Raw genomic sequence first — 14,239 nt, 5'->3', positions numbered from 1 at the left:
AACAGAAGACTTATAACCATAAAATATGCTTCTCTCTAGGCATTTCTAAAATGTTAAATCTACATTTCTGAAAAATAATTCACTGATGTTGCTAGCATTGCCATTAAAAGAAAATTATCTTTTATCTTTTTATAAGAGCACTGTACTGCCTTTTTCTTCCTGCATATTCCTCAGCTAGACCACAGAGCTCACTCGGTCCTACCTATGTCTGCCTGTCAAAGGGTGCTGATAAACATACAAAAAATGCAATAGTTAGATGTGTGAATAAACTTGTCCTTCTGACACTGTATTTAACAGACTATCTTATAAGCATTCATACACAATATGGAAGATCCAAATTTATTCCATTGTTCTCCTCCTCAGGCGTCTGCCTTACTTGAGAACCAGAACATGCAGCACCAAAAGTGCCTCCAGTTTTGAACACCTCTGTGTAGGTACATTCACCTGTCACAACATACTGCTGAGGTGGCAAACCTTAACAACAAAAGTCCCCAGTGTAATCTTATGGATTAAGCCCTTGTAAACCAAGTCATATTCAATGTGGGCAAGACATGGATTCACAATAAAGTGCTGAATCGCAATTCACAAGATATTCCCCCTTCTGTATATGAGGAAACAAATTTGGCTTTAAAACAAACAAGAAAATTTCTTTCTTGACTATTTCATCCTGTGAAGCCACTGACAGAATAAAGGTGGCATTGCTTTCAATTTAGATATCAGACATGACAGTGAGTGCAAGTAAGTGCAGAGGTCTGCACTGTAGGAGGAATCTGGAGACTAGGGAGATGAAATGACACAGAGAGAAAGAAAATAATGTATGAAAAGAAAGGATTGTAATATACTCAAGCACAAAAAAAAATGGCAGTATCTCTAAAAATAGAAGAAATGTACCAGGCAAAGGAAAGTATTTATTTCTCTTAAGATACCACTGAAATACTCAGTAGCTTGTTCTTGGAGTATTTTACGGTCCTTTGTCACTATTTATGACTAAAGAATCCCCAGGCTGTTTACCCAGTCCACCTAACGAGAACAGTCTTAAATATCACTGATTTTTTTACATGTACTAATTTTCTAGGGAAGTGCATTCGACATAAGCCTATTAACAACATCTTTTCTCTCCAGTGACATTGGTAATTCTGCCCAACACAGAAATTAAAAAAAAAATCTAGGAAAATGAATGTAACAATTGCTTCTCACGTGCATAGGATACTTCTGAAGTACCATAAAATGGATTAATCCCAAAAAGGACTCTTTATCATCAAACAAAGACTACAAGACCTAGACACATCATAAAAGAGATTAATGTGAAAGCACAAAAAATAGATTTATTTAATGATGGTGGCATATATGAATAAATTGTTTTACCCTGAGATAACCCTCCTCCATTAGCTTTGAGCACATGCCTATAAGTTGTGCAACTCTCTGCCACTATTCCACAGAACAGGAAGCCCAGCACTTTGCTGTTATTAAAGCAAGTAATGTTTTAAGGCATATTATTTAATAATGTAGTGATCGGCATCCAGTTTTTAAACAAGTGAATCACCTGGCATTCTGAAGACATTTTACTGAGGTGTGCACTGAATTTATCCACATCTACTCCAAGGTGTTAAACATCTACCAAATCCCCTTTAAGGTACCTCAGAGTCCTTTATTAATGGCCTAACATGTGCAGGGAAATCTGCATACATGTGCCCTTTGGTCCTGGAAGAACATCCTGACCAGCAGTCACTATGTACAGCTGGATTCCTGGCACCATGATGTCACCTTGTGCAGCTGTTAGAAAAATAATTCTTTGCCTGTTTCTACCCTCCACTTGAGGCTACAGCATTTTGTTCTCAGTCTTCTAAATGCAAATTTCATCCACTCAGGTGCTGCTCATGGTAACACAAAGCAGTTTCACCTACAGTCAATGAGAGGCTTCAAAAACTGCTTTGACCAAGAAAAAGGACGGCAAAGTTATTAAGCATTCGAAAGCCCTCAAAACAAAGAATCCTGTGCTTACCACAGATAAACACAGCTTTTCTCAACACTCGGTAATGCTGGCAGAGACAGTTCCAACTGTTTGGTACTTTGGAGGAAATAACTACCCTCCCATGTATTACTAGACCTCTCCCCAGTTCTGTGCACTCACCAAAAAGGCCTACAGATGCTGTCAGAGGCATTCAGCCTCTGTAAATACACTAATAAGTACCTCTACATTGCTATGTGCCAAAATACCATAATGACACACTTCAAATAGTCCTTGATAATGGATCCACAAACATCAAGCTAGAGGACAGCAATTACAGAAATGAAATGTCCCTAATGTCACGGCAGCTGCTACCATGTATTTCCCAGAGATTATATTGGTCATCTGCAGCAAGCTTTGCACACTAGAACAGAAAAACTAATTTTTTTCCTGAAGTTAGGCTGATGAGAGCTGAATACATGAGGTGTGCATTATCCCATCCCATCATTCAGTGATACTTGTTCCATGCTCCAGTGATGCTCATCCAAGCATGGACTTGACCTGCTTAAACAATGGATGTGGTAAACTGTCCAGGCAGGACATGGCAGGTACCCAGCCTCAGGAACTCCATTCTCAGGTGTATTTCATCATGCCAGTTTGGAGTTCACTGGATGCTGCAAAGAATGGCAAGCTTAAGACAAATGACAAAGCGTTCAGCATTTGGCATCAGTTGAACTGTGGCACCTGACAATACAGCTCTTCAAGCACCAGGTAGAAAGAGAGAGAGTTCTTAAGAAGCTTCTACTTTGATCCTAAGTCCCACATTTCTATTAGAGTTGTACCCTAAACTTAAAGTGCAGCTATAAAATGGATACAGCACAGCCATGGAGTCATTTAATATGAGAAAGTTATTGAAATGCTGAGCTTGTTTCCAGAAATTTATGTCCCATCTCTCCAACAGGATGAACAAACAGTATTTTAATAAGAAATAAGATCACAACACGCTGCACACTCAAAAATTCTTTAAAATTATTTAGCACAGATGTGCACAATCTGAATCAATTTTCATATATAGATCTGTGATATTGAGAACTCAGTTTTTAATGGAAGAAATTCATGATGAATACAAAATTATCACCTTGAGAAAACAAATTATATTAATTTTAGTTTATCTCTTATAAACAGAATCTAAATGCTATAACTGAAGGAAAACATCAAACAACTTCTTTTATACATACAATATTCTGTCTAGAAGGAGAATGGACCAGAACCCTTTTGTAGTAAACATGGTGCTTGAAAATTTACCTAAGCTTTTAAGGAAGTAAATCACCACGATCAAGACCACATTAAAAAGCAGAATACAGATAAGAAATTTATCATTATAATTCAAGAACCAGTGATTATCCAGCAGAAATACCAACATGTATGCAAAAGGCTGTAACTGATTTCATATAATGAATGACTGTGCTCCTTACTACCATGCAAGATTTCAAGACAAAGTCTAAATGGATTCAAAAAAGGAATTAGTGAAAGATAAATCCATTGGCAGCAATTTAGCAGGGCCTTTCATATGAGGCCTCCCAGAAGTTGCTAAGAAATTGACTGCAAAGGGGAAGGAATTTCTCTTGGAAGTAAAACCTGAATCCTGGGAGGTGTTTCTCGCATACTTTCCTGAAGACATTTGTTTTTTCAGTTTGTGTGCTCTAACACACGTGCTACTAGCACAGCTCTGAAAGTCTGACAGTGTGCCCACTATTAACCACAGGAGTAATGATGTCAATAATTTGAAATCTTTAGCATGTTCTGATCCAATCATATTTTCTTAAAAAGCCTTAACAAGCTGACTGAGGTTGCAACATATATACACAAAATAAATGCTATGACCTCTTTAAAAGCTTAGGAAAAAAAAAAAAAGAACAGTAAAATTTGTTGCATTCAGCTTCTACTCCAGTGTGAAGCTTTTCAGCCTTGCTGTCATCCAACCTTTCAGGCTGAACCCAAATACAGCCATAGAAAGCAGAAAAGCAAGAACATATTTGTTTTGTAACATATGCAAGAGTTTCTAAGCCAATTAGGTTTATCTTTGAAGCATCTTATTTAGCATTCCATTAAATTTTGTCAGAAGATTCTAAATTCTTAAGTCAGAATGTCAAATTGATGTTTTTAGAATAACACATGAAATCCATACAAATCTCTACAGATGTAAAACATCTGAAGCAATTAGTGTAACAGCACAACATCAAGTGGTCAATTTAAAAATATTGATATACATAAGATCCTGTGTCTGTCAAAATTTATATAACGTTGAGGGAAAAAACAGGAATTTTTCTTGGTCCGTGCCATGAACCACTAAATCTATGCTTTCCCACAAAACTTATTTTCATCCTTCACTAAAGGGAAGGATGCTTGCCAAGCATAAACCACAGATCAACAGATGATATACTGTGTTCCCAAATATGCTGCTGGAATGCTTTAGTGCCTTTTGTGCATACTGTGTTTCAAGAGCAGAGTAAAAAATCTTGGTCAGCAATGAAAACAACACTTCCACTACATTTTTTCTATACAGTCAGAGGACCTGAATAAGCAAGGCAGGACTGTGCAATACGAAGGCTGAAGGGGCCAGACTCCACTATCCTAGAAAAGAGAAGGCAAAGAAACTACTAAACCTCAGCACACCGCTACTTGTAGGGTAGCGACAAAGATCACAAATGCAAACTCTTCCTGGTGTTAGTGGACAGTATTGAATAGGGCAATGGTCACAAATGCAGCTTGGGAGGCTCATGTTGTAGGTGAGCAAAAGTTCTTCCTTTAGGAAGAAGCACTGAAACAGGTTGTAAGTAAAGCACTGAAACAGGTTGAAAGCAAAGCACTGAAACAGGTTGCCTGCAGAGGCTGTAAATCCCTCTCTTTCAGGAGACTTTTCAAGACACTGCTAGACAAAGCCTTGGCAACAGGCCTGTTTCAAGAAGGAGGCTGGACTAGGTGACCCCAGAGCTCCCTTCCAGACAACACTTCCATGGTCACAAACACAAAGTAAGCAAAGCAAAGAAACTGAAGAATGCAAAAGCGTTGTACTTCACTATAGATAATAAGCATCAAGAAAAGAAGTTCATGGCAAATTATTTTAGTGCTATCAAAATAAAATTTCATATGGCACATATTCTTTGAGATGCTTATTGAAACAAAATAAACAGAATTACACTAACTTTTAATGACGAGCATAAACACCACTACCCTGTTGTTTCCAGATTTTAAATCAAGGTGATGCATGGCTTCCAAATAGATAATTTACATTTAACATCTCAGTAATTGCAGCTTAATATGCTTCAGTGACTTCAGCTACAGAGAAAGAAAAAACAAGAGAGAACTTCAGAGTACAAAATTTGAGAAACAGAATCACAACAGAATGCTGAACTGATAGACTGCAAGGACACTGGGCAGAATGTCCAAGATAAGGCCAGCAGGAACCAGATTAGGAGGAATAAACAAAGCCAACTTATGTGCTAGGTAAAAGGCAGCTCTGGCAGGGGAAGACCACAACCACTGACTCACAGCCACCAACTCAAGAAACCCACATACTCAAAAGAGTGAGCATGTGGGCTGAGTAGCAGAAGAATAAAGAAAGTAATTTAACTAACAAGAATAAAATACTAATTAATAAGGGAACTGTATAAATTATAGCCAATAAACATTAATACCTCTGCTTGTCAAAATGCATAAATAATGAAAAGGTTTGATAATTGGTGTACTGGCTTTGTGAATTTGCCAGGTAGGACCCCTTTTTGAGCTGAACTAAATGAATCAAACACCTCAACTCTGTGTGGATTGGCCTCTTGCACACTGGGTGAAGGAACTCATTTTGGGACAACAAAGGCTATAGTCTCAAAAGCAAATATTAACAAATTTATTTACAAATATTACATTTTTTTTCATCTGTAAACATCAACCACTTTGGTAAAAGCTTCTTGCAATGAGGTTATGACTCATTTTATGCTTTACTGTCTATCTCCATTCTTTATGCAACATCCCAGACTTATCATTTGTTGCCCTGACAGGAAATGATTGCTTACAACACAGGTAGCAGCAAGGTCTTTGTGCAATCACAGTTCTGTGGGTTATTCTCTGGCTACAAACTCATCTCTCCTGAAGCAATTATAAACTTCTGTGCCTTGCTTTGGCTCTAACCTGAACAAAGTAGGTCCATTTAATCACTTAATAATGATACTTATTATTATTTGTCTTTCTACAGTTTACTTGGCTAAGACATCACCCCCCACTGACTACCAGAAGTTTAATTATTTTTGTAAGACCAGCCTTCATTTTTAGAAGCATTGTTTCTTCAGAGGGCACAACATTCTTTGGGGTTCAGTTTATACTCTGGGCCAAGTAACTGCAAGCGGTTTTTCTTCTTGCCACTAACTTGAATCTCAAGATATGCTGGAGAATTTCCATGTATAGGCTATATTATTTAATTTCCAGAAAAGCTTTAGTTAGTATTTATACTTACTTCAAACAAGCTACAGTCAAAGACTATGAAATATAGTAGAAATTTCAATGGGCTGTGAAAAATGCTTAATCATATAATCTTCTTAATACTTCCAAGATACAACACACCAACATCGGTCAGAGATTATTACAGGAGAATTACATTATTTGTGCTCTTTGGATCTTAAGTGTTTTACTGTGGTGGTGCCTGAAGCAGCTATTAAACCTGAAGCTCCTAAATCTGCATCGGGACTATCAAAACAAAACAGACTGAATCCCAGGGAAAAGAGGGAAGCAGCGTTCAGCTGCCCATCCCCTCCACCACTTCTAGAATTTGTGAGCTGACTAAACAAAGAAATAATTAAAACACTGGCACCTACTCCCCTATTCTGAATGCTCCTCTTAGTCCTCTTTTTCAGGGCTTCCTGTGTACACAAGGGCAGACTAGCAGATCATAGGTAGATGTATGAATTTATTTAAAACAAATGATCTACTCGATGGAGACTCTTTTCTCTTCTCTTAATAAAAGAGGATAAATGGTTACACTTGGTATGGACAAGCAGAACAATTTCCAGGTCAGCACTGAAGGACACAGGCATGCAGGCATGCAACAAATTCAGTTTCAGCTGAACAATGCTGACTTCCCTTCTGCAAGATGCCGATCCTTCTACTTCTCAAATAAAAGAGTCGGTTAACCAACTAAGTCTTTGAATTATTCTTTTCCTAACCATGCTTTCTCTGAGCTCCAGGGTCATTGGCACCTCTTGGGAAGGACTAAGCTTGAGCTGTCCTTGTTATGATCCAGTGAACCCTAAAGGACATCACCACCAAAACAGCCTCAGACCCAAGAATTTAACGAACAATTTCAGACCATCTTATTCTTTACTTCTTAAGGCCAAACGTAGTTTTGGGAACAACATGGGAACAACTGCTGAGCGTTGTTGTATTAAATTCTTCATTTATCTGTAAAAAGTCCATGATGCCTGCAAAGTAGTGTTCACTGAACTTTGTCAGACACACTACAGAAACATACCCCCACAACCTCTCAGCATGTTGAGCAGTGAAATATTCAACCTTAATTTGTTATACTGGATACAGCTCATTGTTCTCAGCTTCAAAAACAAGTCAGTGCCAGTTTGATGTGGGAATTGTGGGAGTGTAATGAATTGATCCAACTCTGAACTAAATCTTGTTTTGGCATAAAAAACCCCAAAGCACTCAGTCAATCAACCAACCAAAACCAGATGATTTCATCCATAATCTAAAACTGCTCAGTAGACTTGAAAAAGTTCCAGGAAACATCTGAACAACTATGGAGAAACAGAAATAGGGGAAGGGGAAAAAAACCCAACAAAACTCAACCCAGAGATGTTTCAATCAGCACAGCTAAACTTATGTGCAAAATTTACAGCCATTGTATAACAGCAAACCACAGACAAGCGTTTGCAATAAGTAAAACAGAGTAATAGTAAATTAAACAAAAGCCTGGACCACGTGTACTTTTAACCACGCATTAAAGTAAAAATCTCATAGGTCTTCATTATCAACTCAAATAAATTTCAGTGTTGGCTTCCATATTTGGTAATTTCATTTTATTTTTAAGTAAGGAGATTTCTGCCACATCCATAACGGGCTGTTCTTTCTCAGGGAACACTGTCCAGAATTCAAAGTGAAATAATGCAGATACTGAATGGGTTAAGAATTTCTTGTGTGCTTTAGGTAATATTGGAATATTGTGATGCTCAGCTCTAATGTGACCGTTAGGACAAATAATCAACCAATGTAATTCATAACTAAAATTTGCTACTTTCACTATAAACTTTCCTGCAAGTCCATGTTAGTCAGTAGTTACAGAAGAAAAAGGCAGTGAAAATAGGAAAGCACACCAGATCAAGGTTTAGAGCTAGACTGGAGAGAACCTATAAGTCTATGGAGAAATAGCATTTTAGTGAGGTTGTTCTGGTTTGTTTGGAATTTTTAATGTTTATTTATTTTACAAAAAAGTTTATTTATTTAAAAATTTAGTTTGTTTATTGAAAACAAACAACATTCTAAACAAAACATTCTAAACAAAAAAAAATCTAGTAAATATCGTGTGGTCACTGTAACTTCCCAGAACAACAATGCATGCAACAGAAATAAGCAACAAGGGAGGTAGAAATTGATCACATCATTTATATTGCAGTTAAAAACCCTAAAACTTTCCAACAAAAGTGGTTTCCTTTTCTAGACCAGGTGTCCAGATGATTCAGTTTTAATGAACCTATGCAGCTACTTTCATTGTTCTCAATTTTTAGAGAATATGTTGTAGTTCTCCTCCCTATAACTGAAAAATCATTAAATATATACATATATATATATATATATAAAATTCAATCAGCACTTTCTCAAAGGGAAAATAGTTTCTTTAGAAGAGTTTTCAAATTGCTCTATTTAATAGATATTCTCTCAGGTTTTCCATAACATGCCAAAGGAAAACTTCCTTGAATTCACAGAAAATAATGCTCTGGCATGCAGTGTGGCAGACACATCAGACACATCACCTGAGCTATCTACAACCACCCCATGGACACAAATGGTTCTGCCTATCACATTCCTCCAAGTTTATACTCTCCAAGATCTGCTCTGGCAGTCTGCTGCTTAAGCAAGCATCTTCAGCTCATTAAACCACCAAAAAAGCCCCCAACCCAACACAGCAAAAAAACAAACAAATCAACCCTCTAGTGAATCAAATTAAAAAACCCCATAAACCAAACCATGAGTAGGTCTCTAACAGCTGTCAGGCTGCAGTTTCACAGCAATCTAAGCCAAACTAACTCCTGACTGGCATAGGCTCTTACCTTCCTCTGGCTGCATGTTCCTGTTCTTTCCCTTGTGTCAGCTTCAACATTCACCCAAAACCATTACAGTGAGCTGAATCAGAAGCCTCGCAACCACTGAAGAGAACTAGAAAAATATCCCTGTGCATGGACAATGCACCAGAACAGGTTGGTGCAGCTTCTAGCAAGCACAGGGGCTCTGAGTGAGGCAGCCACCCAGTCCATCAGCCCAGGCTACCACCAAACCACAACTCCAGTGACTTCACTCACCAACAGGCTGGACGAGAAGCAGAGCTGACACACAAGACAGCAGAAGTGCACATCCCCAAAGGAGATCACACCTCTAGAGCAGCAGCAAGCTGTTAGCTTAGTCTAGCTGGCTTCATCCTACAGTACATGGTGCAGCACAACTGTGACTGTCTTCAAGGGAAAATATGATTTCTCCATTGCAGAGCCTCCTGTGCTCTGCCTCTCCAATAAACCACTGCTAACCAAGTCCGAGCGTTCAGGAAGTCAGAAGTACTTGTGAACTTTCACCTTTCAGCTCCCACTTTGCACACATGCCTCGAACCAGCAGGACAAAGGTGATGAACTGCCCCTATGCACTTCCATGCACAGGCTGAACACAGCAGAGATTTAAGCTGTTGCATTCACAACTAGTTTAACAGACTGAAATACTTAAATTGACAGCCTGCTAAGATGCCACTACATTTTTTTAAACCCTACAACAAAGTATCTCGAAGGCTTATTTAACACCTATTTGTATTACCATTTTGGCAGCTTAACCGCGCATTACATGCAAAAAAAACCCCACTAATTTTCAAAAGGTTTGTAAATAAAATTAGGTAAATGAAGGTCAAGTAAGGGAAGAGCAGGAAACTCATCTACTTTGGATGATATTCTTCAATGATGCCTTAAGAATACTCTGCTGGGAGCCTCAGCGGTGTTTTCCAGCTAGATGTGCAAACAGATGGAAAGAAGGCGAGACAGCTCAAGCAGAATGCTATTCATTCACACATACTTTACACCAGTAAGGTAAACAAACAGTGCTGGCCCCATTTCAAGGGGTGGCTATCCGGAAAAAATACAAGTAAAAATTGAAAAAACCCCTTGCATTACTGGTTGTGCCAAAGACAAATTCTGGGAACAAGCTTTGTTCCAGAAGAAGGTGGCAAAGGTTATATAGATATAGAAACTGTAGAACCAATTCTATGTTTTCCACTAATAAAAACTTCTAGAAGAAACATCTTTAGAAAACAGACATCATAACCAGCAGCACGAACACTTTGCTGTGGAGGAAACCATACAGGAACTAATGCTGATTTTCTGCACTCTACCCCAGACAAGGCGAAACCCTGCAGACATGCCAAACCACAGTGGTTTCAATAGGGTCCTGCTAATCCTGCACCTGCACAGACAGGCATTGACATAATTTGAGCCACTGAAGGCCACAGGGCCTGCCTGTTGGAAGTTGTCCTCTAGAATCCCTCATGTTGCTGTGTTTTTGTCAACTACAAAAGGGACACTCAATTTCTTGTTCAAATGGATGCAAACTCACATGAATTACAAAGGGTGCTATAGTTACAGTTGTACCATAATTACTAAAAATCAGAATACTCGGAATTCACCTACGTAGCATGGGTGAGATTTTACCTGGAAACAGACCTTATGAAAATGATTTATCCTGGAAGGGTTTTACACTGACAGAAGAAATGCTGTATTCACACCTCAGGGACTACAGGACAGTGACATGCATGTTGACCCTCAATTAACAATGATGTCTAAATAAAATAATATCAGCTGCTGCCAGGGTCCACTTGAGTTAATAATTTCAAACAAAAGCTTGTTGTTGTCCAGGTCTCTCTACAATGACAATCTGCTCACTCAGCGCCATTCCTTCTCACATGCAGTGGTTCTTGCCTTTTTGCAGGGGCCTGCTGTCCAAACCTACACAGAAATGGCTAAACATGAACAACAACTTTGCTGTCTAGATGTTCCTCTACCTTGGTACTTTGAAAACAATGGGGAGTTAATTTCCTGATGGAGCACCCTGTGCACCTGGGCATGTCTGTGCTAGTCAGCACGTGCCCATGTTAGCTTCAGGGTGGTGAAACCGTGGAACAGGCTGCTCACAGAAGTGCTGGACGTGCTCAAGGACAGGTTGGATGGGAATCTGAGCAACCTGGTCTAGTTGAAGGCGTCCTTGCCCACGGCACGGGAGCTGGAGCCAGGTGCTCTTTAGGTCCCCTTCTAACTTAAGCCACTGTATGACTGTGCTGAGCTCAGAGCAGGCTCTGGGGGCGGCCCGCGGGCACACGCCTGCGGCTGGGATGCACCTGAGCTGAACCCAGCTGCCCTGGGGCGAGGCCGCCGGGGCCGGCACACCTCGGGGTGGCACCGCCAATGCCGCCCTGCCCCCGACAGGAATCCAGGCACGGGGAGCGGGCCAGGGCCAGCCCAAAGGAAGCGCCGCCGCGGCCCGCCGCGCCCTCGCCGCTCACCTGCTGCCGAGCTCAGCGCGACCCTCCGGTGCCTCCTGCCGAGCTCCCGCAGCTCCTCCTCGTCCTCCTCCAGCCTCCAGGCTTCGGCCATCGGCGGCGGAGGGGCGGCTGGCAGCATTCAAGAAGCGGGGGCTGCCATGACCGGCGCCCTCTCCTCGGCGCGGCCGCCCGGCCCTCGCGGCCGCCGGGCCCGCCCCGCACCTGCGCCCTCTCCGCCGCGCTTCTCCCGGAGACCGCTCCGCGCTGCTGCCGGCGGGGCGAGGCGGGAGGAGAGGCGGCCTTTCCTGCCCATCCGCGGCTCTCCGGCGTCAGCAGGAAACCCGGCGGCCGCCTGGCACCGCCACAAAAGGGGGCGGAGGAGGCGGCGGCGGGGGGAGGTACCTGGCTGCCGCCGCTGGGCAGCCGCGCTCCGCCGGGCGGCTCTGCCGGGCACGGCGCGGGGATGGCCGGAGAGCCAGGCCCGGCAGCGAGCGGGGTGTGCGAGCCAGGGCGGCCTCGGCCTCCTGGTAAAGGGGAGAAGGGACTTGCGGCGAGAGGGTGCGAGGTCTGCCTCGCTTCGTGACGAGAGCAAGAACATGCCAAGAGGAGGATGGTGCCAGACTTTTTCAGTTGGTACCCAGCGACAGCACAAGGAGCAGTGGCCCCAAACTAAAACACAAGAAGTTCCATCTCCACACGAGGAAGAACTTCTTTACGTCGAGGGTGGCAGAGCGCTGGAACAGGCTGCCCAGGGAGGTCGTGGAGTCTCTCTCTGGAGACACTCAGAACCCACCTGGCCACGTTCCTGTCTCACCTGCTCTAGGTGACCCTGCCTTTGCAGGGGAGTTGAACTAGAGGAGCTCCTGACAATTTTGTGATCCTGTGAGGTGGCAAGGGCAGTTGCTGTGCGTGGCCAGAAAGTCGGGAGCCCCGGGATCTGTGGGAATTGTGGGTGCAGCAGACTGTGGGCCCGATACTGGCTGAGGGCTGGGGGCAGGCAGCTCTTTGAGCGGCAGCAGTTGTGGCTCGCGGCTAGGAGGATGTGTGTCTTGGCCCGAGTTCATTACCGTGGTTTGAACTACTTCAGAAGTTATCTTAGGACCTACTTGAAACCAGTGAGGTACACACTTAACAGCGCTGAAGTGATACGAAAAATATGGCCACGTTTCAAGTTAGACACCCGTGTGGTTTTACATCTGATTTCTCCCCCACCCACCCAAGTCCTCAGCTGCCTATATCTAAGTAGAAATTATATTGCTTCTTCACTTTATATGGTAGCTTTAAAACCTAGTCATAAATATTTTTACATATTATTCCATGTAGATACTACTAAAACAGGATATAAGGAAGATAAATTCATCTTCAGAGCAAGTGAATAAGGGACAGTAAACCAATAAAGTATATGACCACAAATTAGAGCAGGGAGGTACAACTAAACAGTGAGTAATCCTACTGTTGAGCAATATCTGTGCTGACACACTGAGCACCTTCTATGCTCACAGTGAATAAAGCATATTGTACAGGTTGAAAAAAAGTCATTACAAAACTGAAAAATATATAATGCATGAATACAAATGATTGTCTGTGCATTTTTTAGTGTTTCAGTGCTTGACTTTACAGTCATTGTTCCTTAACAGAGGCTTTCTTCCACTGCAGCTCTTAGTGTTCAAGTGGTATAATAGATATTCTTTGAAGGACACAAGGCTTTATACTTGTGATGTAAGGCCAGGAATAAAACTGAATGTACAGCAGGAGTGTATAACAGACAAATGAAACCTTCCAATACAGGTATGTATTCTCAAAATCCTCATGCTGTGGATGACTTCGGCATGGATGGATTGCATGGTAGTCCAAGGAAATCACCTTACAAATTTCAGTGCAAGGTCAACATGCCTTGCACATGATCTAGAGTGGATACAAAACTTTTCAGTGGAGCACTGCTGTCACAGGTACATGCTGTTGGTATGTGCATATGTGAGAGACAGAAGAGACTCTCCCGTGAAAAACAAACTGTGTTGTTTGTATTCTGCTTCTCTACTGTGGAACCAAAATGCAGCACCTGCATTCAACTCCTAAACTCCACTAGCCACAAAGAACAACAAGAACCATCCACTTTTCACTTTCCAAATATCTTCTTTTTTTATACTATATGTTTCACTGCTGTTTGGCAGAAAGGCAACTTGGTATAATGTAAAATTACTAAGGAAGGAAAAACCAGAAATAAGCCATAGAACATAACACAAATTCCAGGAGCCCTCAAAGACTAGATGAAGCCTCTTTTTGTTGCTGTTGATGAAATTGACACAGAGGCTTCCATGCACATGAAATTGAAAAATACATTTGGACAAAATTTAGGCCTAAGAAAATCATGCTGAACGGAGTAGCTGCAGGTATTACTAAGAAAACATTCCCCAAAATATCACATAATACAGTATAATACAGTACAGAGTGATCAACATTGACAGTCATCAAGAGTTCCTTAGCGATCACCGTGAAAGTCCAATTTA

The 14,239-nt window shown here is 41.4% G+C and overlaps 1 protein-coding gene across 2 annotated transcripts in view; it reads right to left on the bottom strand.

Moving 5' to 3' along the window:
* The window catches only part of SH3D19 (SH3 domain containing 19), an 81,624-nt gene extending 69,690 nt beyond the window's left edge, over positions 1-11,934 (bottom strand). For both annotated transcript variants that reach the window (XM_054291880.1, XM_054291888.1), the window contains exon 1: positions 11,754-11,934. In XM_054291880.1, coding sequence (XP_054147855.1) covers positions 11,754-11,871 — 118 coding nt within the window. In that variant the 5' untranslated portion in view covers positions 11,872-11,934. The remainder of the gene's footprint in view (positions 1-11,753) is intronic.
* Positions 11,935-14,239: the final 2,305 nt, after the last annotated feature.

This window comes from Melozone crissalis, unplaced genomic scaffold, assembly GCF_028551555.1.
Source record: "Melozone crissalis strain CALT ecotype California unplaced genomic scaffold, PUWL_Pcris_2 ptg000006l_1, whole genome shotgun sequence".
In the NCBI taxonomy this organism is placed as follows: Eukaryota; Metazoa; Chordata; class Aves; order Passeriformes; family Passerellidae; genus Melozone; species Melozone crissalis.
This window is presented reverse-complemented; position numbering and strand designations above follow the sequence as displayed.